Source organism: Xenia sp. Carnegie-2017, unplaced genomic scaffold (assembly GCF_021976095.1).
Source record: "Xenia sp. Carnegie-2017 unplaced genomic scaffold, XeniaSp_v1 HiC_scaffold_20, whole genome shotgun sequence".
NCBI lineage: Eukaryota > Metazoa > Cnidaria > Anthozoa > Malacalcyonacea > Xeniidae > Xenia > Xenia sp. Carnegie-2017.
Genome location: NW_025813483.1, coordinates 12,666,863 through 12,694,100, shown reverse-complemented (window position 1 = coordinate 12,694,100; position 27,238 = coordinate 12,666,863). Strand labels below are relative to the sequence as shown.

Below are 27,238 nucleotides of genomic sequence, written 5' to 3'. Positions count from 1 at the left end.
CATGAAAATGCGTGAGTTATAGTCTTTTGGTGAAAATGTGTGAACTATAGTCTTTTGCATGAAAATGCGTGAATTATAGTCTTTTGGTGAAAAAATGCGTGAAATATAGTCTTTTGCATGAAAATGCGTGAATTATAGTCTTTTGAATAAAAATGCGCGAATTATAGTCTTTTGTAGAAATGAACTATAGTCTTTTGCATGAAAATACGTGAATTATAGTCTTTCCATGGAAATGCGTGAATTACAGTCTTTTGGTGAAATACGTGAACTATAGTCTTTTCCATGAAAATGCGTGAATTATAGTCTTTGGAAATGCGTGAACTATAGTCTTTTGGTGAAAATACGTGAACTATAGTCTATTGCATGAAAATGCGTGAACTATAGTCTTTGCATGAAAATGCGTGAATTATAGTTTTTGTGAAAATGCGTGAACTATAGTCTTTTGCATGAAAATTAAGAATTATAGTCTTTTGGTGAAAATGCGTGAACTATAGTCTTGAAAATGCGTGAATTATAGTCTTTGTAGAAATACGTGAACTATAGTCTTTTGCATGAAAATGCGTGAATTATAGTCTTTTGGTGAATTTCCGTGAAATATAGTCTTTGTATGAAAATGCGTGAATTATAGTCTTGTTAGTGAATATGCGTGAACTATAGTCTTTTGCATGAAAATGCGTGATGATCTTTTGCATGAAAATGCGTGAATTATAGTCTTTTGGTGAAAATGTGTGAACTATAGTCTTTTGCATGAAAATGCGTGAATTATAGTCTTTGCATGAAAAGTGGTGTAGTCTTTTGCAAATGCGTGAACTATGGTGTTTTGCATGAAAATGCGTGAATTATAGTCTTTTGGTGAATTTGCGTGAAATATAGTCTTTTGCATGAAAATGTGTGAACTATAGTCTTTTGAATGAAAATTCGTGAACTATAGACTTTTGCATGAAAATGTGTGAACTATAGTCTCTTGCATAAAAGTGCGTGAACTATAAGCTTTTGCATGAAAATGCGTGAATTATAGTCTTTTGCATGAAAATGCGCGAAATATACTGTTTTGCATGAAAATGCATGAATTATAGTCTTTTGGTGAAAATGCGTGAACTATAGTCTTTTGCATGAAAATTCGTGAACTATTGTCTCTTTTTAAATGAAGATATGATCTTCGCACTTTGCTGGACAATTTAAGCAATTGTCTCATGAACCTGAAAAATTCAGGTGACGCATTTAATGCAAAGACTATAGTTCACGCATTTTCACAAAAGGTACGATATCTAAAGACTATAGTTCACGCATTTTCATGCAAAAAAACTATAATTCATTTCACTAAAACTATAATTCACCTTTTTATGGAAAACAGTATAGTTCACGCATTTTCCGCAAAGACATAATTCCGCATTTTCTTGCTAAAAGAACTATAGTTCACTTTTTTTTTCATGCTATAATTCACGAGAATTTTCATGGAAAAGTTTTATAGCACCTCAACTTTCTTGCAAAGAGATTTATAGTCCTGCATTTTCATCTATAGTTCACGTATGCAAAATTCTAGGATCCTGAATTTTCATGGAAAACTATAGTTCACAATTTCTAACGAACTATAGTCATTTCATGCCAAAGAACTTTAGGTTGCCATTTTCTGAAAGACTTCGCTTCATTTTTCATGCAAAAACCATAGTTCACGAATTTTTATGGAAAGACTATTGTTCTGAGTATAATGCGTGAACTATTGTTCCGCATTTTCATCTGAGACTCATGGTCACGAATATTTATGCAAAGACTATGTTCTGAATTCATGCAAACTATTATTCTTGATGCATCATCTGAGGACTAAATTTCACGATTTTTCAGGAATACAGTTCACATTTTTCATGCAAAGACTGGATCACGACTTAAAAGACTTAGTTCACGCCTTTGCATATAGTTCTGGTACATGCAAAGACTTTTGTTGCGAATTTTTCATTTGGAGACTAAATTTCCGATTTTCATCAGGAAGACTAGTTCACGAATATTCATGCAAAGACTATAGTTCACGAAAAAATGGAAAGACTATTATTCACGAATTTTTCATGGAATTAAATTTCCGATTTTCACAAAGACTATATTCGCGTTTTCGAAAATAATTCACGCATTTTCATGGAACTATAGTTCACGTATTTTCACCAAAATGTGATTCGCATTTCCATGGAAAACTATAATTCACACATTTCGCAAAGAACTGGTGAACGTTTTATGCAGACTATGGTTCACGCATTTTCATCTGAGACTTATGAATTCATCGTTCATAAGACTATAATCGCACGTTATTTATGGAAAAAAGTATAGTTCGCGTTTTCCCGCAAAAGACTATAATTCACGCATTTTTCATGAAAAGAACTATAGTTCACGCATTTTCATAAAGACTATAATTCACAATTTTTCATGGAGAAATATAATTGCACCAACTTTCTTGAGACTTTATGGTTCACGCATTTTCATGACTATAGTTCACAATTTTCATGCAAAGACTATAATCATGCATTTTCATCTGAACTATAGTTCACGCATTTTCACCAAGAACTATAATTCACGTTTTTCTGGCAATGCGGATTCACGCATTTTCATGCAAAGACTATAATTCCTGAATTTTCATGCGAACTATTGTTCACTTTTTTTTTGCATGAACCATGGTTCACGAATATTTATGCAAAGACTGTTCTGGAACCATGCAAAGACTATGTTCACGAATTTTCATGCAAAGGACTAAATTTCACGATTTTTCATGGGAAAGACTACAGTTCACGAATTTTCATGCAGACTATAGTTCGCATTTTCATCAAAACTATAGTTCACGCATTTTCATGAACTAAATTTCACGATTTTTCATGGGAAAAGACTATAGTTCACGAATTTTCATGCAAAAGACTATAGTTCACAATTTTTTATGGAAGACTATTGTTCACAATAAATTCAAAGAACAAATTTCACGATTTTCGCCAAAGACTATAGTTCACGCATTTCATGAAAGACATAATTCGCATTTTTCATGGAAAAGACTATAGTTCACGTATTTTCACCAAAAGACTATAATTCACATTTCAATGAACCATAATTCACATTTTCACAAAGACTATAATTCACGCATATCACAGACTATAGTTCACTTTATTTTCATCAAAGACTATAATTCATGCATTTTTCATAAATTCACGCATTTTCTGGAAAACAGTATAGTTCACGCATTTTCCGCAAAGACTATAATTCGCATTTTCATGCAAAAGACTATAGTTCACGCTTTTCATGCAAGACTATAATTCACAATTTTCATGGAAAGACTATAGTTCACCAACTTTCTTTGCAAAAGACTATAGTTCACGCATTTTCATGCAAAGACTATAGTTCACGAATTTTCATGCAAGAATATAGTCATGCGTTTTCATGCAAAAACTATAGTTCACGCATTTTCACTAAAAGACACGCATTTTCATCAAAACTATAGTTCACGAATTTTTATGGAAAGACTATGTTCACGAATTTTCATGCAAAGACTATTGTTCTGCATTTTCATGCACAGACCATAGTTCACGAATATTTATGCGACTATTGTTCACGAATTTTCATGCAAGACGTTATTCACGAATTTTCATGCAAAGACTATAGTTCACGGTTTTCATGGGAAGACTACAGTTCACGAATTTTCATGCAAAGGTTCACGCATTTTCATGCAAACTATAGTTCACGCATTCATCAAAAGACTATAGTTCACATTTTCATAAAGACTATAGTTCACGCATTTTCATGCAAGAACAGTTCACGCAATTTTATGCAAAGACTATTCACGAATTTTCATGCAAAGGACTAAATTTCACGATTTTTCATGGGAAAGACTATAGTTCACGAATATTCATGCAAAAGACTATAGTTCACAAATTTTTATGGAAAAGACTATTGTTCACGAATTTTCATGCAAAGGACTAAATTTCACAATTTTTCACCAAAAGACTATAATTCACGCATTTCCATAGAAAAGACTATAATTCACGCATTTTCATGGAAAAGACTATAGTTCACGTATTTTCACCAAAAGACTGTAATTCACGCATTTCCATGGAAAAGACTATAATTCACGCATTTTTACGCAAAAGACTATAGTTCACGAATTTTTATGCAAAAGACTATTGTTCACGAATTTTCATGCAAAGGACTAAATTTCACGATTTTTCATGCAAAGGACTAAATTTCACGATTTTTCATGGGAAAGACTATAGTTCACGAATATTCATGCAAAAGACTATAGTTCACGAATTTTTATGGAAAAGACTATAGTTCACGAATTTATGGAAAGACTTATTGTTCTGAGATTTCATGCAAAGTTAAATTTCTGATTTTTCATGCAAAAGGCTATAGTTCACGCATTTTCATGCAAAAGACTGTAGTTCACGCATTTTCATGCAAACGACTATAGTAGACGCTTGGAAAAAGAAGGTGAAGTACACCCAGCTGGTATATATGATCTACATAAGCAACTAACCCAATTGTAGCTACGTCATCTCTACTCTTTCTTGACATTATAAATATCGTTAGAGATTTTAAATTTTCATTCAGCAGACGTTGACATCTAAGGAGTAGTCTGCTAAAATGAATGGTGTCGTTTAGTTTAATAACAGTTCTTTCAGAACTATTGGGTTAGTTTTCTGTGTGTAAAACAGATCGATTAAGAACTATTATCTTATTACTTTTTCCATTCAACATGGTGTTTACGGTCTTTAAAACGATATTCAACTTTGCCCAATCAAACGACCCACCTCAAAACCTGTACAGGTCTGTAGCCAAGTTCCATAAAACATCTATGAGATTGATGTTAGATACACAAACTTTAGGCTCTAATGTAAAGTAGAATAAGAATTCTTTCGTGGATGAATTTCAGATTGTATGCAACATTGTAAAAGGCCGATATTGGAACGAGAGACAAAGATAAAATAGAAGTTTAAAATGAGAATGTTTCAGTAAAAACCTCAGGAGATAGTTTTTTTGGTCCTTTATGCTAACTCTAACCATTAACAGCACGTAATTTTTCTTCTTTGTTGCTTCTTGTTTACGCGTGAGTCCTAAAGCTACAAAATAAATGTCAATGATTAAAAGGCACAGCCAAAACTGTAGATGAGATAAAGAATCGAAGAATGGAAAATACTATTAATTCAAATAATAAAATCTTTAAATGTACTGTTCCCACAAATTACGACAGCAAATTACATGTAAGTCATCATGTAACATTTAGGTTGTAAGTTGTGTAACTATTAAAATACACATTCAAATTAAATTTAAATTTTATTAGGTTATATGTACACATTTAAAATGTTTATTGGTTGTAAAAGGAATTATTTAATTAATACCAACTATAAATATTGATTTTTACGAACTATATACAAAGAAAGTGAAGCAATAACAGTTTAAAAATCTCATTTATGACTAAGTAAGTTCTCGGTATCCTTATTATATAAAATGTAGCTATATACGCATCAATATCATTTAAAGTTTTATATATGATTAAAATAGACAGCATTTATGAAAGTAGCACTTATCGGAAGTAACAATTGAAGATTCTCTCAATCCATATTCTCATGTATTTCTGTAATGCGTTAAGTCTCGCATCGATTTCCGAGATTTCCACAGATCTGTTCAGCGAATTGTCTCGTTTTTTACTGGCTAAGAAAAGAGAAAACTTGTTCGAGCTGTTTTTTTCCGATAAAATCAATGAATCGTGATGATAGAATGGCGCCATTAGAAAGATTTCTGCCTACCTTCTTTTGTTCTTCGTTTTAACTCTTGCGGTGTGCTGGAATACCTTGGACTTCATGTTAAGAAAGTAATTCCATCTCCCTCTGCGGTGTAATTAATAATACCAATGTAACAGTGTCCCCAAGTTCATTTTATACATCTCAGCTTTGCCCAGAGTTCTTTACATAAAACACATATATACATATTGTCTAACAAACTACTATTGCTATTTATCTCATAGTTTCTCAATGAAATCAATCAAAATTAACACTCAATCAATCATCGACTTGAACTGTATATGCTAACAAAATTAATATGATGAGTTTGAGATAAAAGAAAATAGTTTGATATGCTTCCGCGTGCAGTCGAGTTAAAAATATCGTCTTTATAGCTGATTAAATATTTGTTCTTGGCTATTTTAGTTAGATGAAATGTAACTTAAAGAGAAAACTGTCAAAAACAGCAATCCCCGATATCACAACCGAAATACAACAAAACACTTATGAAACGATCTATCTTTGTAGTGGAATTAAAGCAAGCAAAAAGATACATTCTTCTGATGTATTTTCTACGATCCTCCTGTAAAAAATAACATGCTTTATGAAGACACGCAATTAAATAAACACATGTTTACTGTCTTTAACGAGATAACTCTGTAGACTGTCTGAACAACTTCATCAGATTGTGAAATTAGAATAGTAGTTGGAAAATGTGTTTTAGAACCACACGTATTTTGTTATATTAACATATAAGTCTTAACAACAGAACAAGTTATGTCTTTTTTTTCAACTTAATTACAAATAGCGCGAGTCAAACTTCCTACCGCATCGGAACCTTCACCGGAAGACGCATCTGATCCAAATCGACGACGAACCACACGCTGTTGTGAGCTAAAATATAAATGGACATTATCGATTTAGAATATTTCTTATGTCCTTAGAAAAAATAATTTCACAAGGAGGGAAGAGATTGGGTACTTACCCAGATCTTCTGCGTCTCCCGTTGTTATCAGGGCGACCTAAGGAGCCAGATGATCGCCTACTACCTATGCTACTCAAAGATGATGTGCGATAGACTAAAAAATAAAAACAAAAAAATACCTAGCATTCATGTCCTTCATATTTGTCATTCAGCACAACATAACATGAACTTATTTAAAGGATGTATAGAGAAATTTTACATGGTTTCACATTATGTTATAACTGCCATCATTTAATCTAACGTTATATAATAGATAAATCTAATGTTATAACTGCCACCATTCGATGTATCAATCATAAAAAAAATTAATGAAATTCTTTCATTTGGAGCACTAACATGGCCTCCTTTTTCAATCTCTTATTGATCACAGAAAAAAGCAAATGAAATTCTGTACTGTGGACATTACACTATTTATGAAGTTCTGTACTGTGGACATTACACTATTTATGTAATTCTGTACTGTGGACATTACACTATTTATGAAATTCTGTACTGTGGACATTACACTATTTATGAAACTCTCTACTGTGGACATTACACTATTTATGAAATTCTGTACTGTGGACATTACACTATTTATGAAATTCTGTACTGTGGACATTACACTATTTATGAAATGCTCTACTGTGGACATTACACTATTTATGAAACACAGTGCATACTTTTATTGGGATCTGATATTCTTGGACGAAGATCTTTCGTAGAACCACGTTCTGATGATATAGACCTGACACGTCGATGTGGTTTTGAGCCAGAGCGAGTGCGACTTCGACTAAAAATAATTGCGACCGTTGTTTGTAAAAAAAAGATAATCATGTTGCAAATATTAACTACATTTTTTAAATCTTAAATAAGCAAAGTGCTAAAAATTATTTCACTTCTTCAAACAGCTAAATCCACAGTTTAGAAAACAATTGTTTTGTTAAATTTTTAATTTCTTCACTTCAATACATAATGAAACAATTTTAAAACGTGTGAATGTATCAAATTAAGACAGCTAAAGTTAGAAAAAAAGAGTTTGATTTTCAGAGAAATTCAAATGTAGCAAAACAAAAATTGTTTCCTATTTATAGATCGGAGTATATCCCAAATTTTCCTAACCTTCGGGCTTCTCTTGCTTCTTTCAACTTTCGTTGTTTTTCTTTCACGTAGCTTTAAAAGTCAGTCAAAAAAAACAACGACAAAACAACTGTCTACAATGGCTACTAGTCATATACTGATAAATCTAAAAACATCGAGCAAATATTTGACATGGATTCACTAAACTTAAACACGGGGAGCATGTGGGTACATAAAGGATACGCAGTAGGATCAAATCGTGGAACATCTCCTGTGTAGATACAAAAATAAACACATATCGTCAAACTAGCCCTTTTAATACATAATATTAATCCTAACACGGTTTTTTTATAACATGAAAAACATGTGACTTGGACAAGATTTGAACTCGCACCTTCGGGACACTAGTCCGCCGCTCTACCTGTTGAGCTACCAAGCTAACCATTTCAAGCCAACATATATATATACATATATACACATGCGTTGTGCCAAAATTCTTTACGAAAGTTATAAATATACCAACCTATTGGTGAAGGACTGCGTGTTTGACGACGTGTTTGAGGTGTCACTTTGCGTTCTTGTGATAAGGTTCGACGTCTAGCAACAACATTTCCTTCTTTGCAGACGATGTTCTGTTGACAGATCCTCCAGAAGGCGTGCGTCTATAGTGGTAGTGTAGTCAAACAGAAGAAGAATACACAGCGTAAATAAGTGTCGAAAAAAACACACATTATATGAAGTCAATATTGATTTTACCTTTGTCTTTCAATAACGCAAGCTCATTTGTTAGATTTCGACATCTTGCTCGTAAATTCCGTTCGTTAGCACGAGCTTCTTTCAACTAAAAAATTATATAAAATGAAATTAAGCGATAACCGAGATTAACGTGCAAGGGAAAAAGAGGAATTGGACACGAGACCGCCAGTCTGTAACATGAAGTACTGCAATAACAGGATACAAAATTAGCAATAGCGGGATCCAGGGCTTAGGTGAGAATACTTTACACTAAAACATATTTCCATTTTAAAATAGTTTGGACTCAATCCTACTGGGACTTTTTTAGCCATAAATTTTCGTCTCAAATTTCTAACCAACAGAACTGTAACAAAAGTATTCTGAACTTGAAATGAGTTTCTATAAGTTATTTTGACCTAACCCTAGACTCGCCACTGGCAAGTAGCATCGCGTTACGTAAGCAGAAAACTTATTTTCTTGTTTCCACCATAAGTGGTGTCATCAGGTGCAGACTAGTGGTGGTCATGTTCTTAAGTAGCTGGTTTAAAGATGAGCCTGCACTCCATGGCACTCAGCTTAGTTTAACCGAGTCAACACCTAACCATCCAGACGATGGATATTGAACATAAACAAGATATAATACAAATCAAGTATTTGATCCATGTATTTGAGAACAAACCTCGTCAAGTAAATCACGATTCTCCTGTGCTTTCTTGCTTAAGATCTTCTGGAATTTTGACTTTTCCTTCAACAAATCTCCCTGAAGTATTGAAACTTGTTTATTGTAAATTGTTTCACACTTGCTCCAAATACCATTGGTGAATTTGGACAATTATTTTCATTTGCAATTTTCATGATCACAATGACGTCATTACAAATATATAGACAGGTTGAATATGTGACAAAGATTATGTCTGTAGCCCTAATACTTTAGAATATTACAGTTAATACACAGATCCTATCTCCTAAGGTGATATGGAGATGATCTTCAGCTCGTTCAAAAGAGCTCAACAACAGCTTTAAGATGAGCTAAAGATCATCGCTGTAGCTTTAATGGGGGCTTTAGGGGCACAAAAATGTTTTAGTGGGACATGCCCTGCAGGCCCCCCCTTTGCACGGCCACTGATGACCAGAGAGCTTAACATGGTACGCTTTTATATTATTTACTTTCTGGTACTGCATGTCCACCTTGGGTTCGAAAAAATGTTTTGTCCTTCAAACATAATGCAACCTGAGTAAGAATGATCTAATTTCCTTCTGCAAACCTCTAGATTCTTGATGACTTTCTTGAGGACTCTGATCTCTTTACTTGTATCAGCAACACTGGAGTGTTTCATCTCACGTTGAAAGGCGTTATATTCTCGTTGAAGATTTTCCTTCTCGTTTAGGAGATTGTCCAATCTAAAAATCATCAAATGCTGTCAAAATACATTGATAATTTTATTAAAGCATTTCTAAATATTTATGTTTGAAATCAAATGATGCCTAAATAGTTATTTAGTTAGCATTCCAATTTGCAGTGTGCGAATTAGTTCAGAAAAAAACGATGTGCAATTTTTGACAAAAGTGTTTCTCTGGAGGCATAATCAAATCAATATTACGTTAATTATTATATAGCGCTAATTGCTAAATTAGTATTTTCAAACGTGCATAAATTCATATGATTTACGACAGTGTTTTTCGTTAGAACCGCAGATCCAGTTACAAATGTATGAGAGAAAACTTTTTCGCATGTTGTTCTCTCCTCTTTTTTTTTGTGCAAACTTTACAACGCAATAAATTCACCACTTGGCCATCATCCTAGTAATCAAACGAGTCAGCATTTGATGTTTCCATCCATTTTTTTACTGTATTAACTTTGCTGGTAGCTGCAACCTTTCGACGAAAATGGCAAGAAAGACAGAAGCGAAAAGAATAACCGAATATACTTTTGCCTGATTATTAACAGTAACATCCTTGATGTTTACTTACGATAAAAACATCATATTTATGTCATATTACAAGCAATATGTAAAAGCAAAAAAGTATGGCTGAACATGTTTGCCAGTTTGGCTTAATATTTTGAGCCAAATTTGGCTTCTTTTTGTCACGTTAGGCTTATTTAAAATCAAAATTCCCTTTGGTTTATTTTAAAATTTGGGTTATTTAAGTTTTTTGTCGTCTTTTAAAATCAAAATCAAAATGTTTCCTGATTTTACTGAAAATACTCAAAATAGTTATGATGCCAAAAACATTACGTAACGGTTTACAAAACAATGCAAATGGAAAATTGACATTAATAATGTATTACACCCCTATTGTCATAAGCATATAAACACCATGTGTGACTGTTGGCAGACTTCCAGTCTCAGTGACAACGTCTTTGAATTTGATGACATTGTGCCAATGGATTTTAATGTCGTGCAGCGCACTTGTTTATAAAGTAAAGATCAGTTAAGATTAAGCTTGAAAACTTTCCTCAATTTATGTGGTAGTAATCAATAAAGACGTTTTTTGCATATCGTTTGAAAAAGTGATGTGCAATTGTTTTCATTCTAGCCAAAACTATGTGCAAATTACATGTTAATTTACACACTGATTCCAATCTAGAGTCACATAATCACTAATCCTACATTTAACATTATACAAGTGAAAATTGTACTCACTGTTTCTGTTTCTTTTTAGGCTTGATAACTATGACCTTCCCTAGCAAGTTGGTTTTTCAAATTCTTTATCTCTTCTTTCAGCTTTCTATTCACATCTTGCAAATGAACTGGATCTGGTTTACCAGCATAGGGTAATGGAAGAGGATAATGGATCCTAAAGGATGTCATTGACAAAACATGAGTAAATGATTATAATTGAGGATACACTGCAAGGAAATGCTCAAGTAGACTGGGAGGGCATTAGTTGGCTGCACTGAGAAGCAAGAATATTTTTGAGATGTTGAACTTTGACAAGCAGGCAGCAGGTCCAAGACAAACGCACCCGATCAAATTCCACAGTGTAAGTCAAAAGAGATAACGCTTAGTAGCTAATTGAGAGATAGCTCTGGCTCCAGGAATATTTGCCGTCCCTACTCCAGGTTTCTGATTGCGTAGAGTCTGCAAATCTGCATATGTCAGAAGATCAAGACTAACGCTTGACGAGTCCTAAAATAGAAAAGTGCTGATTGCTTAAAAAATTCAAAATTTCCATTTGACAGCCATGTTCATTTATAGCAATGAGAGAAAGGCATGCAAATTTCCTCGGAATGAGAAATACCTCAACGAAGGTCTTTTCACCTATCCATACTCATATTTCATCAACTTCAAATTACCTTATTTATTGCAGATTCCAACATGTTGATAAACACTTTGAACTGCTTAAAGTTTCCCGTTTTGTGGGTTAAATCTTCAATATCTGCAGTGCAAAAGAATCAAAACAGCACGGAAATTTTGGTATCACTGAATGTCAATGGCTAATTTACATTAAATATCAACACAACGCTTAAAAACATCAACATTCATAGCTTACATCTTGCATCGAACTCTGCCCGCCATTGATCAGCAGTGAGTCTGTCCTCTGCCTCGAGAATCACATGTTCGTCTCTTAAAAACATGCTAACGACATACTCGATCCCATGGAATATATGTCTTGCAGACAAACTGCCGAAATTTCCCTCTGTCATTTTTTCTCGTTGAGATTTTGACGACATTATAATTCGTTAAGACATCCTCTCTGATCACAAAATAACTCTTGACAAGTCTTCTTTACTTTAGCTTTGAAGACAACAAAAAACAAGGATGCAGCAGTATCGAGCACAATGCAAAACCTTTTGGATTTTTCGGAAACAACAAAGTACTTTGTATTTTTAAATATGGCGCTCAAAAGCTGCAGCCGAGCCTGAATAAGTGGGATTGGGAACCAAACCTTATAATGAAAATGACATTCTTTTACTTAGATTTTCAAACAGTTAATCTAAGATAGATTTCTAACCATTTCTATGCAACTGTAATTCTCTGCAAACAGTCCCAAGCATTATACAAAGTTTTACATGGCTATATGGCTGATGGCCCTGGTCTGGCGGCAGGGCAGTGCCCGTAAATTCTAAATTGCTGGACGGGGGGCATGTCAAGTAATTGTGCTGTAAGCCTGTAACTTTAATTTACTTTACATTGATTGAATTGTTCACAATTGACAGTTCAATTTTTTAAATAAATGCCAGCGCCAAATGCCAATTCTCGTAGAGTATGTTACGCAGCAAGAGATAGATACTATGAATGTAGAGATAAAAATCTCGAAAACACAGAAGTTTGTGAAGAGTTGAGAAAAATATTTGAGAAATCCTGCCTTCCATCTTGGGTAAGTGAACACAAATCATTGTTTTCATATTTATCCCCTCCTGTCCAAACACATATATGTTCAATGTCATTATTAAAGGTAAAGCATTTTGATCAGAAAAGAATTTACCAAGAATACAAAAAGAAGTTGTACACGGAAGGTTTTAAACCATCAAATGAAGACTGAAGACATCTGTCAAGGAAAACATATTTCTTTAGTCCAGCTTTGCATTAATCCAAAACTTGCTTTCTACTACAAAATAGATTAAAGATAATGGCACACAAATGCTTGGTGAAACCTCCAGTAAATGAATGTTTCTGACAGGAACTTTTGAATCCAAAGTCCATGTAATGACAAAAATGCTTACAATGTACAATAAATATAATTTTTACAATAAAAAATGAGCAAAACGCTTTAAAAGTAGTCTGCCAAACGAGGGTCTGTGCGTAACTTGTGTTCCAGCTGCATGTACTTTGGTGGAGCCATTTCTTTGTGTCTAAATGAAAAGATTATGAATCAGTTTCTCACCCTCAGATAACCACACTCCAGACAGACATTAACCTTTGCAATCTTTGCTCCAGTATGTGAATTCTAAACATTGCTTCGCTGCAATATGTTAAATAGTCATCTTCATCTTCTTTTGTCATTGAAATCTGATTTTGTTGATACCAAGCTTGTTTCTGCTGTAGTTCGTGAGTCTCCTGTTTGTTGCCAATGAAAACAGTAGGTGAGTTACTGTGTATCAAAATAAACAAAGAGACCTAAAGGTGCAAGAGGATTGAGAAAATCCAACTTCTGCATGACTTCACTCAGTCACTTTCAAAACAGTTACTGTGTATCAAAATTAACAAAGAGACCTAAAGGTGCAAGAGGATTAAGAAAATCCAACTTCTGCATGACTTCACTCAGTCACTTTCAAAACAATAGTTTTTGCGATGATCATGAAACAATATTGCTCCGTCTTACTGCAGGATCATGCTGAAATTTAGCTTTGTTTTCAGCTGACCTTTTAAGACAGCGAGTCGGAACTCGAAAGAGTTCCAAGTTGATCTTGTGGCAAATTACATCTCTGCCTTTTAAAGCGGACCTTATTGATTTCAAGATAATTCTAACTGCATGCACTACGAAGCTAACTTCTCGAAGTAAATTTGTTGCGAGTTATTGACTTGTAACTATAAAGCAAGCTTGCATTACCTTCTCGAATCGAGCTTGAATGAGATTAGCTCTATCGATCAATCTCTGCTTCAAATCTTGTAGACACTCCTCCTTCAGTTTATACGCCTCAGCCCGACTCAGTTGACTTGGGTTACCTATCTGTGCAAGAAATGGTGCGAGGTAATCCATTTCCGTTTCGTGTTTCTTCTTTGCCTCTTCCTCTGCCTTGCGTTGCTACAGTGAGTAAGAAGGGATAATCAATGATCTGGAAATAACAACACACCTTAAAGATTTCCACTTATCATACAAGTTCCTGTCTGTGTAATTTTGCCTTTTCGTTTCGTTCTGTATCGTAGACGGAGATGGTTAATGGGCAAGAAGTCATTTCCAACGCTCTGTCTTTAAGAATCTCTTTCACCTGATAACGCATAAGATTTTACAAGAGAGTGGTTTATTTCACGATACAATATAAAAGATAAGAACAAAGAATCACGACTTTCAAAAATAGTTTGGGCCGCTGAGAACGATGCTGAAGAAGAATAATTTGGCTAACACTTGTATCAAGATTTTAGTCACTTGACAAGGCCAAGCTATATACGTATGGTTAAATCACAAAGATTCCTTCAAGGAACCTTAAGGCAGTGAGTGTACCTCGTCCTCCATAGATCTAATCTGGGAGATACTTTCTTCTTCAGCCTTCATTAATGACAGCAACATATTGTACACAGTAAGATTCTTCTTGGGTTTCTCAAGTGGATCTACCTGGTTAAAGCGCGGCAATGGTTAATTTTTCATTCGTAATGCTACGTTTATTTAGCGAAAACAAACAAGAAACATTCACCAAACCGAATTCAAAATCAAATAAAAACTACAAAACCGGCAAAAGTTTGACCTCTTTGAAAAATGGGCACGTACTCTGTGTGTGCACATGCCTGCTGACAATGGTGATACTGTCATAGACAGTTAAGAGTAGTTTTTCTTCTATTTACTTGCTGAAAAACGCAAGTTAAAGACGACTTACTGAGTTATGATTTTCAATGATGAATTTCGGTCGAATGAGATTATGAATGTTGTGATGATTGTTAAATTCACATCAGACGAGAAACATTTTTCTGTCACGCACAGATTTCGAAATTCCTGTGGCAATCATCAAGGTGAACACAAGAAACGCATCGATTTTTTTAAGACTACATACATTTTACAAGCACAATGAACGGCTTGAGTTTCTTTTTACAAGTATGAGCGATTGAGTCTACATTTAAGACAGCACGATAGCCTATCGTTGTCGATAGGGGGCTAAAAGCAACACAACGAAAAGCGAAAGAGTCCAAAAAATAAATCGAAAAAAAAATGACATTTTAGATTTGTGGCCAGCCCATACTCGAGGGCTGACGGGAAGACCTTCGTGATTATCGTAGGACAGGAATGACTGCTCACATCATTAAGCTGTTGTTTGCAAGTTTTTATGAAACTTTAAAGGTATTTTCATATTAGAAATATTTCATTTGAAAATAGTAAAAGACCGGTTACAAAAAAAAAACCCAAAAATTGCATCAAACTGAGACTTTATATGTGACAAACCTGAAATGTCGTCGTCATGTCAGGCGTCATGATAAACGAATCATTTTTGTCGTCGGTGTAGGCAGGTTTAACAAAGTCACGTGTTGAAGCTGTCACTCTGTCTTCCTCCAGATGGAATACCAAACTTATTCTCTCTTCAGACAACAGGAACAGTCGTTCAGCAACATCATCATCGGCTTTCTTTGTAAGGTTACGATGAAACTTCTCGATGATTTTCTAGGGGGGGGATGCCTCTCATAAAACACAAACTGAATAATTCATGTACGCATGTCATGTACGCAAGTGAAATGAGTATCATAAACTTGTTGAAAAGGCAAAGTTTCGTGGTGATGTTTCTAGAGTTATAACTTACAACAACATGTCTGTAATGGTTTTGTTGAGTTGGACCAAACTCCTTTGTTCGTGGACTAAATGTCACGTGACGGTAATATAAATAATCGTCCCTGGTCCTGTAGCTTTGCATCATTTCTGTGGGGGTCTCTTCTTGTTTTTCCAGTCCATCAATCCTCGCACTGTTAAAATTACAAAGTTAGTGGAGCATATATATGAGATCAAACTTCACATTACAATTAAAATGAAACTAATATCAATGTAATGTTACACGAGACAATGTAATGTTTAGAATGATCTCGTATAACAATGGAGTTATACGAGATCATTTATTAAATAGATAAAAATACGAATAAAAGACTATGTGTTGATAAGATGTACAAGATAATACAGTCTTGTTCTTTTTAGACTCTCGAGTCTCAGGAGAAATTCAAATTTTCAGGATGTGACATGACACTTTACATCAAAAAAAAGAACATTAAAAATACCCAAGGACTTGCATAAAAAGTACATAAAAAATACCAAACGACTAGCAGAACAAGAAGCAGATATATCACAATAGATTTTCAAGTGCTCGCACAGTTGTTTAAACTTCAAAAGCAATGTTTAAAGTTTCCGAGCTGTTTGTATTGCATTCGTGCAAGTTACATCAAATGAGTTCAAGTCAGTCAATCACTAAACAAAGGTGGAAAAAATGTTTAAGCACCTTGAGTAAAAGTACATCGTTCTATCAGCCTCCTGACCCGGTGAAGACGATTGGTAACGATGCTCTAAGAAAAAAAATCAGAATTTCGTTAGAAACAATTTCAACAAGCCTATACCACGAACGAGCAGGAATGATTACTTTGTAGCATTACAGGGAGGTACAGGTTACCATACAAGTACATGGTACTTATTTCATGGTAATTACGAGTGGGTTCACTGTTGCAAGGAGCAGAAATTGCCGGTGTAAATACCTTTAAGGCAATCAAGTCTTCCAGGACTGAAATATTCCGTAATTGTACCAGTTTTATGATTATAAACCTTCCTTACAAGTTTGTCTGCGCGATGTTTGTAGTCTTCTGCCATCTCCACAAGTTCTTTTACTTAAAAATATTGAACTGGGTCAAATTATATTCCAGACAAAGAATACTGAACTTTTGTTTTGAAATAAGAACAACGCAAAAATTGAAATAGAAATTTTTTCTGTTGATAGTCAAGGTTGGTGGAAGACATCGCTTTGCAGTGGACAGCGCTATTCATGTTTAATACGCCAGGTTTAAAATCTTAAAAACACAACTGACAAAGAAAGACTTACATTCGTAATCAGCGTATGAAGAAAGCTTCATAACCAGGCCATCTTTCTTAGAATAGTCGGGAAATATTTCCTGTTTAGCCTTCTTATACAGAATCGTTCGTTTGCCCTTCGGACACCTAGATTCGAAATCTGTTCAAAGAAATGTACATGCATGCTGAAAAATCCTTTTATTTGATGAATTGATGTTTTCTGTCTTTGTTGAAGTGTGTGTCTCTTACCTTGAGGTGATATGTACATGGCATCCACCCAAGATGGTGGCAGATCAAACTCATTATTCAATTCATCTTGTTCCTTTGTGAGAATAATTAGGTAAAATGAATAACCAAGTTTAAATAGAAGATCATTCTTGATGTAGAAAACAGACTTAGGATTCAAGTTTCGACATAAGAGAACTGGCAAGATGAAGACACTATAGACTGAAGTATATAAATAATCAACTTTCAACGTCTAAGCTCTACCAATGAAACGAGACTGGTGTATATCGGGACACAAGTTTCAATAGAAGATAATTCCTGATAAAGACACTAGGCTAGAGTATATATATATATTGATGTACTTAAGTTTCAACATCATTTCATTAGAGATGAAGATATTATAGACTGGAGTATGACTATGTTTTAACATCAGATTACTCCTGACAAAAAAACTAGACTAGAGAATAGTCAGAATACAAGTAATTAAGTTTAAAAAACAGAAGATTCTTTTCATGAAGATACTTTGCAGAGGAAAAAAACGTTATTTTTACCTCTTCGTCATCCAAATAAATATTTCCATCGTCTAAGTGAGGTAGCCCAAGAACTGGTTTATCTGTAATGGGAAACACGAACTCCCACTTAACGGCATCACCAAGGTCATAAGTCATATCCTATGAGAGAAGAGTTGAATACGCATCTTTCACAAACATTGGAAGACGTAGGATTATTCAGTGCTACATCAAGTATTCAAAGAACAGCTATACCAATTATACAACTAACTGGATTGAAATGACAGTTTTAAAGACAGACAATAGACTTTCTGATCTGAAGCCCCCTAACGTAATAGGAGCCTCAAATATTTTCAGTGGTGACTTTCAACACTGTACTCATCTCCCTCAATACAATTCTTAGCATCCCGACAAATCTTAAGCTCACTAAAACAATATAATCCCTTTCCCTTTCCCATAAATTCAACTCTCACCATAACACCTTTTGTACAATCTTGCATATTCACCCAACAATTCAAGTTGTTCCAAACACTTTCCACGCCAAGATATCCCGAAAAGTTTAGAGGATACGATTCACCCGTTGTTGATTCAATAAAAAAACTCTCTGGAATCTCACGTTTTCCAGACAAAACCAGTACCCAACAATGGAATCTAAGGCCACGAAGCTTATCAGGTGGCGGCTTCTCTAGTTCCTTTCAAAATAAAAAAAATACATTGTGGACGCACAAAGAGCAAGAGATTTCAAAAGCGCCATGTTTTGCAGATTGCTTGAAAACGATTTAGAAAAAAGAACGTAACAATTCAAAGCTGGTGCAATGCATCTAATGGATAAGTGCGGTGTGTGAATGAAGGTAGTGATGAATAACAGAAAACTAATATGTCACTGCTCATATAACTAAAATATATATACATATGTATAACGAACAACGAAGAATGAGAACAGTCACAATATAGTATATATAAGAAACCAGGTAAAACCTGCTGGTAACAAGAAGTGAAAGTATTGTCTTACAGCGATCTTTGCAGCTTCTTCGTTCATTAGTTTCTTTTGCAATGCATCCTCTTCTTCTTTAATCTTCGCAGCAATCTTAGCTTCAAATTTGCTGACGAGATCCTTTGGTGGTTTAACCGTGTATTTCCCAGGTTCTTTTTTCTTTTCCTTTGGTGCTTCCTAAACATTAACAACTTACTTCATAAAATACTGACTCTGTGAAGAAATAATCTACTCTTTAAAAGAAAAGAATTAAGAACGGCCATCAATTTTGACCAGCGCGGGAATTCCTTCATTGAGACCATTCAAGGGATAAATCAACAGCCTACCAACTCCATGAAAATTTTAACATTTGATTTAACGTAGCAACATATTGGTGGTCCATGAATGCGGAGAAAAAAATATTGGAAAGCTGCACGACTTGTAGTTGAAGTATAAATTGCTGTATACAGTGGAACCTCTACTTACGGATACCTCTCGTGATAGTGGACACTGATAGCGGGTCCTTACCAATATAAACTCACGTAAGTGGACACTATCAGTAATCGGACAGCAAGTCGTGGGTCCCAACAATGTCCACTTACTGGTGGTCCAACTAAATTTATGTTAGCAAAATTAATAAGTGACTTTAACGTTGTCCAACCTTCTTCTCCAACTTCAACAGCGGACATGCATCTCTAGTTTGATCCATCAATGTAATTTCTCGTGTAGCATAGCCACATACACAGTAAGCATCGTACCCTGCACCAATCAACAAAGAGCACAACACGATGCTCATCTCGAAACAATTTCCTTTTTGACGATTGATGGTTGTGGCAGGAGAAGCAATGACTGATGGCTATACGAGGATTCACAAATCAGAACAATGCCAAATTACTAAAGTCATAAATTTCTCAATGTTATGTTGGCACTACATGGTAGTTTAGAAATCGAAATTTGAAATTCAAAATTCTAAAGAACAGTGCTGTTAGTCCTCAACATACGGACAACTCTCGTAAGCAGACACCTCCGGAATACGGTCAATGCTTTTGGATTTTAACAAATAAAATATCACCTCTCTTTCATAGACTCACAAGCAAATAAATCTCGTAAGCAGACACTAGGTAGTGCTCTCAAAGACATCCACTTAAGGGAGGTTCGAATTAACTAAAACAAAAATGACTGTCCAAACGACTGTGCTAAATATCTGAGCTTCATTCAATCTTCCCTTTTTATACATTATTGATAAGAAAAATATTCAACACTACGTGTGCTAGCAATAAATGTTGGCCTCAACTTACGAGGTCAATGATGGGATCCAGAATTTCAAATGTGATGTAGTCAGCAACAAATTGTGCACAACTATCATAGTCGTACAACTCTTTATAAGGCAGTAGAGTAGGCCGCATCGTGGTGCAAATAAATTTCTACATAATTTAGAAAATGTCGAAATAAACAACTTCGGCGTTAGAAGAAAGCAATAATCTTATATGTATTGTTAAGTTATAAGACCAAAGTATACAATGAAATCTAGGAATGTACAAGTGGCAATTTCACAGCTACATCATTCGTACCTGAACTCCAGCTTCATTCATTGGACATAAGAGAAGCGGCTTTCTGTCACGAAACAAGTGTACAAACTGTCGACGAAAGTTTTCACAGCACGATAAGATCATTTTTTCTTTCTCTGTATTGGTCTTGTAACTTTCTGGAAAGTCATCCTCTTTCCCTTTCCTGAAAAGGAGCAAGCACGCGAAGTAATTAAATGCGAATTCAAAATGATATTGATACTCAGCCATGTTGTTGGAGTTTGTATTCTATTTATTTTGATTTATTTTACCTGACTGCAGAGTGTGCAAAGATAAGGTAAAAATAATATCTGCAGTGTGCAAAAAAGCATACTTTCTAGACTGGCTAATGAATTTCGCACGTTTCAATGTGAGTAGTTTTCAAAATTTCCCCAGGCACTTGGCAATGCGCTATAAGTACACTGGTGTCATGTACGTTAATTTATTGAAGTACATTTCTCCGTTGTGCTACTGCCACACTCTGCAGTGATAGAATGTACTAAATATCATCGAAGAAAACGCAAAACTCCATGATTCATTAAACTATAAATTAATGAAAGTTTAATATTAAAAAAACACTCAATAAAGATCTTACCTTAAAATTAAATCAGATTCCGTAGCCGATATACTATCCAGTTTCTTTTTAAGAGATTCAAACTCGTCCATGTCACAAAAAGGGATTTCTACATTATTTTCCGAACCAAACAGAAGACGTTGCTTTACACATTACGACGGCCATATTGAATATTTCCATGGCAACGCATACACTTTTCTCAATGACTTTTCTCTCACCGTAAAGCCTCGGGGTCACACTGTTCGACGATAATGATAAACGATAAGGATAAACTACAAGGATATTCAATGGTCACATACTAACGATAAACCGTTATCGTTATCGCTTCAATGTGACCGCACACAAGAGTTTGAATAACGAGCGATTTTTTTTGCATCGTTATCGGGGCAGTGTGACCGAGGCTTTACAGAAAGCGTAGGATTAATAAGTCAATAAAAAATATCCAATTACACGGTAGCACAGTTTCAGAAACCAAGAGAAAAGTTACAGGTCCAAACTTTTCACGTCAGTTAGTTAATCTTTCTCTGACTTAATTATTCTATCCATATGTGTGATACGGACCAACACTTTATTGTGAAAGTAATGCAAGGTCATTAATTTGTTCAATGACGTAATTTACAAAACCCTGGCGTATCCAGTGTACCTCATCCGCAACTTTTGCTCATGCTATGTAAATCTCAGATAATTACCTTTATCATTAAATAATCGGACTAGCTACACCACTGAAATGATAAGCACAACATTCTATAAAGTGATTTGTTCAAGAAAGAGAAAATTTACCCCACTAAAGTACTGGGGTTACGGCGATGATCTTTGGCTCATCTTAAAGCTCTCGTCAAGCTCTTTCGAATCTCTACGATTAAATGCTTAAATTAGTACTATAAAATGCAACACATCCGTTTAAATATTTAACCTTTGTTTTAATCTTACAATTCATTACAAACATAGACTTCGCAAAAGAAATTGTGGGAAGCCAATGTCAGCAGCTGTTGTTGTTTTGAGAGTGGCTGTACAGATCTGATTATTTGCTATCTCGTCCATCAACTGCCAGTGTGACAATTACCAAAAACTTTCTACGGTAATTTACAACCTTTCTTTTGGCAAAAGTTTACGTTGTTTCGTGGCGTTCCTTTTTCTCTTTTTACTTAGATATCGCTCGAGTTTTTTCGACTCTTTAAGTTTATTAAATTTCTCAGCCAATTCCAACTTCTTTTTCTCCGCTGCAGTGTGAAAAGAATGTATAAAATATAAAACAATCCCCCGAGTTTAGGATTGTAAGGTTTAAGAATGATTTACAGGTATCGCTTACTAACATTTTCTCAAATAAAACGGACGTTTTCCTTGTTTTATCAGAGCTAAATCCTCCTCTCTTTTCTGTTTTATCTTTTCGCGTCGAAGTTTGTTAAAATTTCGTGTCTTTTCATTTTGTTCCTAAATAAAAAGCCAATCCAATAACAAAATCATTTCCAATTATTTGAAATACACGGAATTCTTTATTTGGACCAAATACACAACGCCTCGAAAACCATTGAAAGGTTACAAAGCTGAATTAGTTCACCATTCTTTGAAGAAGTGAGTTCATCTTTGATTTTTGATTAACATCTTTCTCCTTTTTGATGGCATTTTTCACTTCCTAAACAAAGGAAAAATTACCTTGGTATTTGAAAGTCATCTTTAGGTCATTTCTTGAGTATCATTAAATGCACGCTAGTGTCAGAACACCAAGAAAACGTATTGTGAGTGCGCTTCAATATCAACAACACGATTGTTATGTTTGTTAAAACTGTGCGGTTACTAAGCGCCATTGTTATGTTTGTTAAAACTGTGCGGTTACTAAGCGCCATTGTTATGTTTGTTAAAACTGTGCGGTTACTAAGCGCCATTGTTATGTTTGTTAAAACTGTGCAGTTACTACGCGCCATTTCATTCACCACGTCTGTGACAAATGAAATGAAAACTTAATGTAAAAATGTTGACAACTAAGTATTTACTATTAGGTAGCTATAGTGAAACATCATCCATACATTTCTATGATGAATAAAGTACATTTAAGTCAAAATTGATCCCCAAGTGTTTACTTATGTTTAATAAGAAATGAATCAAACTAAAGTGAACCTCTCTTCGATTCATTTCTACAATGAATAATGACATTTCATGAAATTTTCAATACAAAAGGAAAGTACCTTTTTTTCTCGGCTTCGTATATCATCAACGAATGAATATGCTCTCTCAAAATGCTCTTTGCTAAATTTTCCACACAGATTATCAAATCTAGGATCTCTGTTTACCTTTGAAAAAAAAATATATGGAATTGACAAAAGTTCATCCATTGAACAGATATTGAAATTATTCAGTTTAATTTTTCCCAAACCACCTTTTTTGCAACAGGTGCAGCTTGCTTAAATATGGAAACTGGTCTTTTTGACGACATTTCACGTGGTCTAGTTGAAAGTAGAAATGAAGGAAGCATTGATTTTTAATTGAGAAGAATCTGTGAAAAAAACGTATTAGATCTTGCCAATACCTTTCTAACAAAGAATAAAATTATCATCCAACGACACATAAAACTGTAAATTAGCTGACAATTTCTGTTGTTGTTCAGTATGAAAGAATTGCAGGCTAACAAAATGATATCTAAGCATATCTTTATGCTAACTCAAAACAAATCCTAAACTTTCCCCTGGATTCCTACAAACGACTATGTCAAGGTGAGGCAAAGATCCCACATTCAATAGTGGCAAAAAAACAACAAAAATTTCAGTCAAAAATTAGGTAAAAGGAAGTTTAAAAAACCATTCTTATTCATATCAAACATTTTATAAATGTAGAAGAAGCACATTTAGGTACACATTTCTTGTCAGTATTGCGACCTTTTAAGATGGTGGCTTGCCTCACAAGTAAAACTAACTGCAGAGTTAGGTATATAACAGAATGGGCTCTAAGTTCTTTGATACCTGCCAAACAACAGCAGTCAACCCAAACCATATAAAAAAAGGTGGCATAATAACCAAACAAACAAAACCTGTTTTTGTTCTTTCTTTTCAAAGGCAGCTTATTCTTAACTGTAGAAATATCCACATTGCCATAGAAAGCAGAATTAAATCTAAATTAAAGGTATGCATCAAATCTTAAGACATGAATTCAATTCATTCCAAATGAAAAGTACAGAATTTTTGAGAAAACGAAAAATTGTATTTGCGTACTTTTTCAATCCGATTTTATCTTGCAATGCCTGTAATTCACAGAATGGAACGGTAGAAAGTTCTATAATAGTATGATAATATCTGCCATTAATGCATACACACCAATGTGAATGAGTAGAATATCTTAAAAAATAATCAAAGATTCCAAGTGAAATGAAACAAGCATGATAAATTATTACTAAGGAGAGATTTGTCCAAGAATAAGCAGTGACAAAAAGCCCCTTCGTGGAAATATTCAAATGCAAGAAAAATGTACATCATCAAGAATTGTCACAGAATTAAGTATTTATAACATTAGACTTACCAGATCTCAAATTTGCCTATATTTTGAAGAGAACAAGTCGAGTTATTTAGTAAACAAGTTGGTAAAATTCCTGAATGGCATAGTTTAGGAATTTCATTAATATTACTTAAAATACTTACGATTTCCTCGTTATCAGATTCACTATCAGACATGTTTTCAGTTGATGGCTAAATTAATTAATCCAGTTTTGACCTCGTGTCTTTATGTCATTATATAATGTCCAAGTTCCATTTTCAGCCGCCATGATTACTTTGTGCAAATTCGATACCATTTTCCCACGGTCTTTCGTCTTTCAAAATGGCGGACGACTTTCCTAAATTTCGTCTGGAATTTAAACGCTACAAACGGCGAAATCCCCCACCAGATTTTTCAGACGTGATTGATTTTGATCGCAAAGATTCGTGGAGAGGACGGGTAGAGTTTCGAATCTCAATTTAATGAAGAAAAATTTTTTGCAAGAGCTTAAATAGTTAACGTTGTCTGTCTTTACTGTTTAAAATGATTTCTAGCACTCACACGCTTACAGAACAACTGAACCAGTGACTTGAACTTTGAAAATCGAACCTTTCTGTCGATTTTAATATTTTCAGCTTTGTTTTATTTCCTAAAAAACGTGTAGAAGTTAAAACAATATCGATGACGTCACTTGGAGATAGCTTGTGAGAGGCAATTCTCCCTTGCTGTTTGTAATTGAAAAACACAAAGTGAACTTGTTATATTTAACTGTAGAATAAAAACATGATAAGTACAAAATACTTTCGATTTATGAATTCACCATGAACAATTCTGCAGGTGAAAAAATGCAGCTGCCCTTTTGAGGAAGTTGATGATTTAAACATCAGAGAACTGGGGTTGAGTGAAATTAAAACATGGAAGTGTCACAAGATCCTTGGTCATGATGGTTGGTTCATTCTTCAACACGTATATACTGCAGCGTTAACAGCTTGCAATTTTGGTCCTGCTTTATTAATTTTTCTTTAGAAATCTGTTGTTTTGGGATTTTTTTGCAGTTAGTGAACCCAGAAAATTATGCATATCATGTGCAAATTTAGCAGCGGGCCACGATCCTGCGTATAAACATATATATCATCCAAAATTTTTTCACTGCCAGGACATTTTCTTCGATGGCATCTTTTGTTTACAACTCTCGATCTCGATCGATCTACAGAGTTCACAACTTCACATAATAGTATTTTCCAGTAATTATTTAATTACAGTTCTTTTCTAGGATTTCTAGTAATCGTAAATCCATTCACTAGCAGTGGTCAACTACAATGGATAGAGAAAAGTGTTAAAGTATATCCTATGAAACCTAATGTGTGTAACTTGGACGCGCACTACGAACGGAACGATAAAAATCTTTGGACAGAATACGAAAAGGCGTGTTCAAGGTTACTTCACATCAAGGTTTTTTGTTCTTTATACATCAACCTGCCGAACCCTTACCTGTGGGCAAGATTAGTATGAAAAGAAGTGATTAATGCGTAAAAGTTTATTAGCGTATGATAAAGTTCGTTTTTCGTGTCTGTAACCTTAAGTTAGCTATGATGATTTTGTGTATCTTCATATGAACTAACTGCAGGGTTGTTCTGACAAATGTACGAGAACGTTGATTTTAAACGAGGGTACTTAGTTTTGAGAAACCGGATAGATACGTAAGTAAAATGACAATAGATTACATGAATACGTAAAACATTTTGGCCGACAACACTTGAAATAAACCGGAAATTTGTTCCTCCAAGTTTCTCTTTCTGAAAATAGTAATTGCTTCTGTCATGTATGAAATAAAATATTCAAATTAGTGACGCTCATTGGAAGAAATGTCTAGAAAATGTGACTTTTTCCTTTCAGCGACAGCGCATGTGCACAAGAAAAGACTACTAAAACATTGATGGAGAAGTTAAGATGGGTAACTTTGGGCTATCATTACAACTGGAATACGAAGGTAAGAATGCATCAAAATGTATGTGACAAATACTATATAGTGTATGACAAGCAAACTTTGAAATTACCGAATCAAACATTAGGAATACCACAAAGCCAGTTATACCCCTTTTCCAAATGATCTCAGCAAGTTAACAACGTATTTCGCGTGCGCATTGGGATACGAAAGGTAAACAGTAAGATGTACCATGTCATGCGTTTTTTTAAGTGTGAGCTGACCCAAAGCATCGTTTGTTCTTACCCACATTTTTTTCATTGCATAGTTTCATCCCTGAGGCAGCCATTTTGAATTATTACCATATGAATTCGACTCTTTCCGGACACACAGATCATTCTGAATTGGATTTATCAGCACCTTTATTTTCACTAAGGTAATACGTAAAAATCGAGACTTTTTGATTTTGAGGGGAAATAAGCTTCATGCACTGCGTTTGCTCAACATTCATGTTTCAAAACAATTTCACAACTTGACAGCTTCGGCCAAACGTGCATCTTTCTCTTGGGAGGGCGAACGTTGGATGAACAGCCATGCGCGGTATACTTACGCAGTGGTGACGTAGTAGTCATGTCACGTGAATCAAGGTTGTCCTATCATGGCGTGCCAAGGATATTAGAAAACGAGAATCTGTCCACATTATTCACTGACGAAAGTCAACGTGAGCCAAGTGCAGTAAAACTAGATTTAAAAAGTCTGAAGAAATATTTAAACCACTCAAGAATCAACATAAACGTTAGACAAGTCGAAGGACCAACCATGCGTTTTTCATGACACAAAAAACAAAAT

General features: G+C 34.6%; 4 protein-coding genes and 1 long non-coding RNA gene across 6 annotated transcripts; 2 read left to right on the top strand and 3 right to left on the bottom strand.

Moving 5' to 3' along the window:
* Positions 1–5,313: 5,313 nt before the first annotated feature.
* On the bottom strand, positions 5,314–12,352 carry LOC124441873 (centrosomal protein CCDC61-like). Its single transcript, XM_046992337.1, is given in 19 exon segments — positions 5,314–5,676; positions 5,772–5,821; positions 6,299–6,327; positions 6,572–6,638; positions 6,730–6,823; positions 7,392–7,501; positions 7,831–7,881; positions 8,032–8,059; positions 8,312–8,402; positions 8,405–8,448; positions 8,536–8,629; positions 9,203–9,283; positions 9,789–9,941; positions 10,372–10,391; positions 11,204–11,322; positions 11,483–11,519; positions 11,522–11,654; positions 11,822–11,904; positions 12,019–12,352. Coding segments are annotated over 19 exon segments (1,593 nt in total). The 5' UTR covers positions 12,200–12,352; the 3' UTR covers positions 5,314–5,548.
* A 97-nt stretch (positions 12,353–12,449) lies between these two features.
* LOC124442537 lies at positions 12,450–13,245 on the top strand. Its single transcript, XR_006947279.1, has 2 exons — positions 12,450–12,846; positions 12,925–13,245. It is a non-coding gene; the product is annotated as an uncharacterized LOC124442537 (long non-coding RNA).
* On the bottom strand, positions 13,021–21,206 carry LOC124442535 (dynein regulatory complex subunit 7-like). 2 transcript variants are annotated; one of them, XM_046993036.1, is made up of 18 exons: positions 21,025–21,206; positions 20,436–20,595; positions 20,163–20,288; positions 19,526–19,720; positions 18,904–19,062; positions 18,365–18,583; positions 17,934–18,053; positions 17,407–17,479; positions 17,189–17,317; positions 16,848–16,976; positions 16,598–16,661; positions 15,914–16,073; positions 15,562–15,777; positions 14,632–14,742; positions 14,288–14,398; positions 14,020–14,214; positions 13,387–13,526; positions 13,021–13,321 (listed from the first exon to the last, which is right to left on the bottom strand). In XM_046993036.1, exons 1-18 carry the CDS (start codon positions 21,093–21,095, stop codon positions 13,240–13,242), a joined length of 2,460 nt encoding a protein of 819 aa, XP_046848992.1. In that variant the 5' UTR covers positions 21,096–21,206; the 3' UTR covers positions 13,021–13,239. The 2 variants fall into 2 exon arrangements, with proteins under 2 accessions (XP_046848992.1, XP_046848993.1); XM_046993037.1 differs by lacking the exon at positions 20,163–20,288.
* A 696-nt stretch (positions 21,207–21,902) lies between these two features.
* On the bottom strand, positions 21,903–24,800 carry LOC124441467 (ribosomal RNA processing protein 36 homolog). Its single transcript, XM_046991946.1, has 9 exons — positions 24,630–24,800; positions 24,511–24,526; positions 24,207–24,267; positions 24,026–24,106; positions 23,378–23,444; positions 23,187–23,291; positions 22,562–22,636; positions 22,317–22,434; positions 21,903–22,223 (listed from the first exon to the last, which is right to left on the bottom strand). The coding sequence occupies exons 1-9, from the start codon at positions 24,660–24,662 to the stop codon at positions 22,087–22,089; spliced, it is 693 nt and encodes a 230-aa protein (XP_046847902.1). The 5' UTR covers positions 24,663–24,800; the 3' UTR covers positions 21,903–22,086.
* A 7-nt stretch (positions 24,801–24,807) lies between these two features.
* Positions 24,808–27,237, top strand: LOC124441468 (nucleic acid dioxygenase ALKBH1-like). Its single transcript, XM_046991947.1, has 7 exons — positions 24,808–24,924; positions 25,303–25,411; positions 25,739–25,901; positions 26,362–26,455; positions 26,538–26,623; positions 26,718–26,825; positions 26,929–27,237. The coding sequence occupies exons 1-7, from the start codon at positions 24,808–24,810 to the stop codon at positions 27,221–27,223; spliced, it is 972 nt and encodes a 323-aa protein (XP_046847903.1). The 3' UTR covers positions 27,224–27,237.
* Position 27,238: the final 1 nt, after the last annotated feature.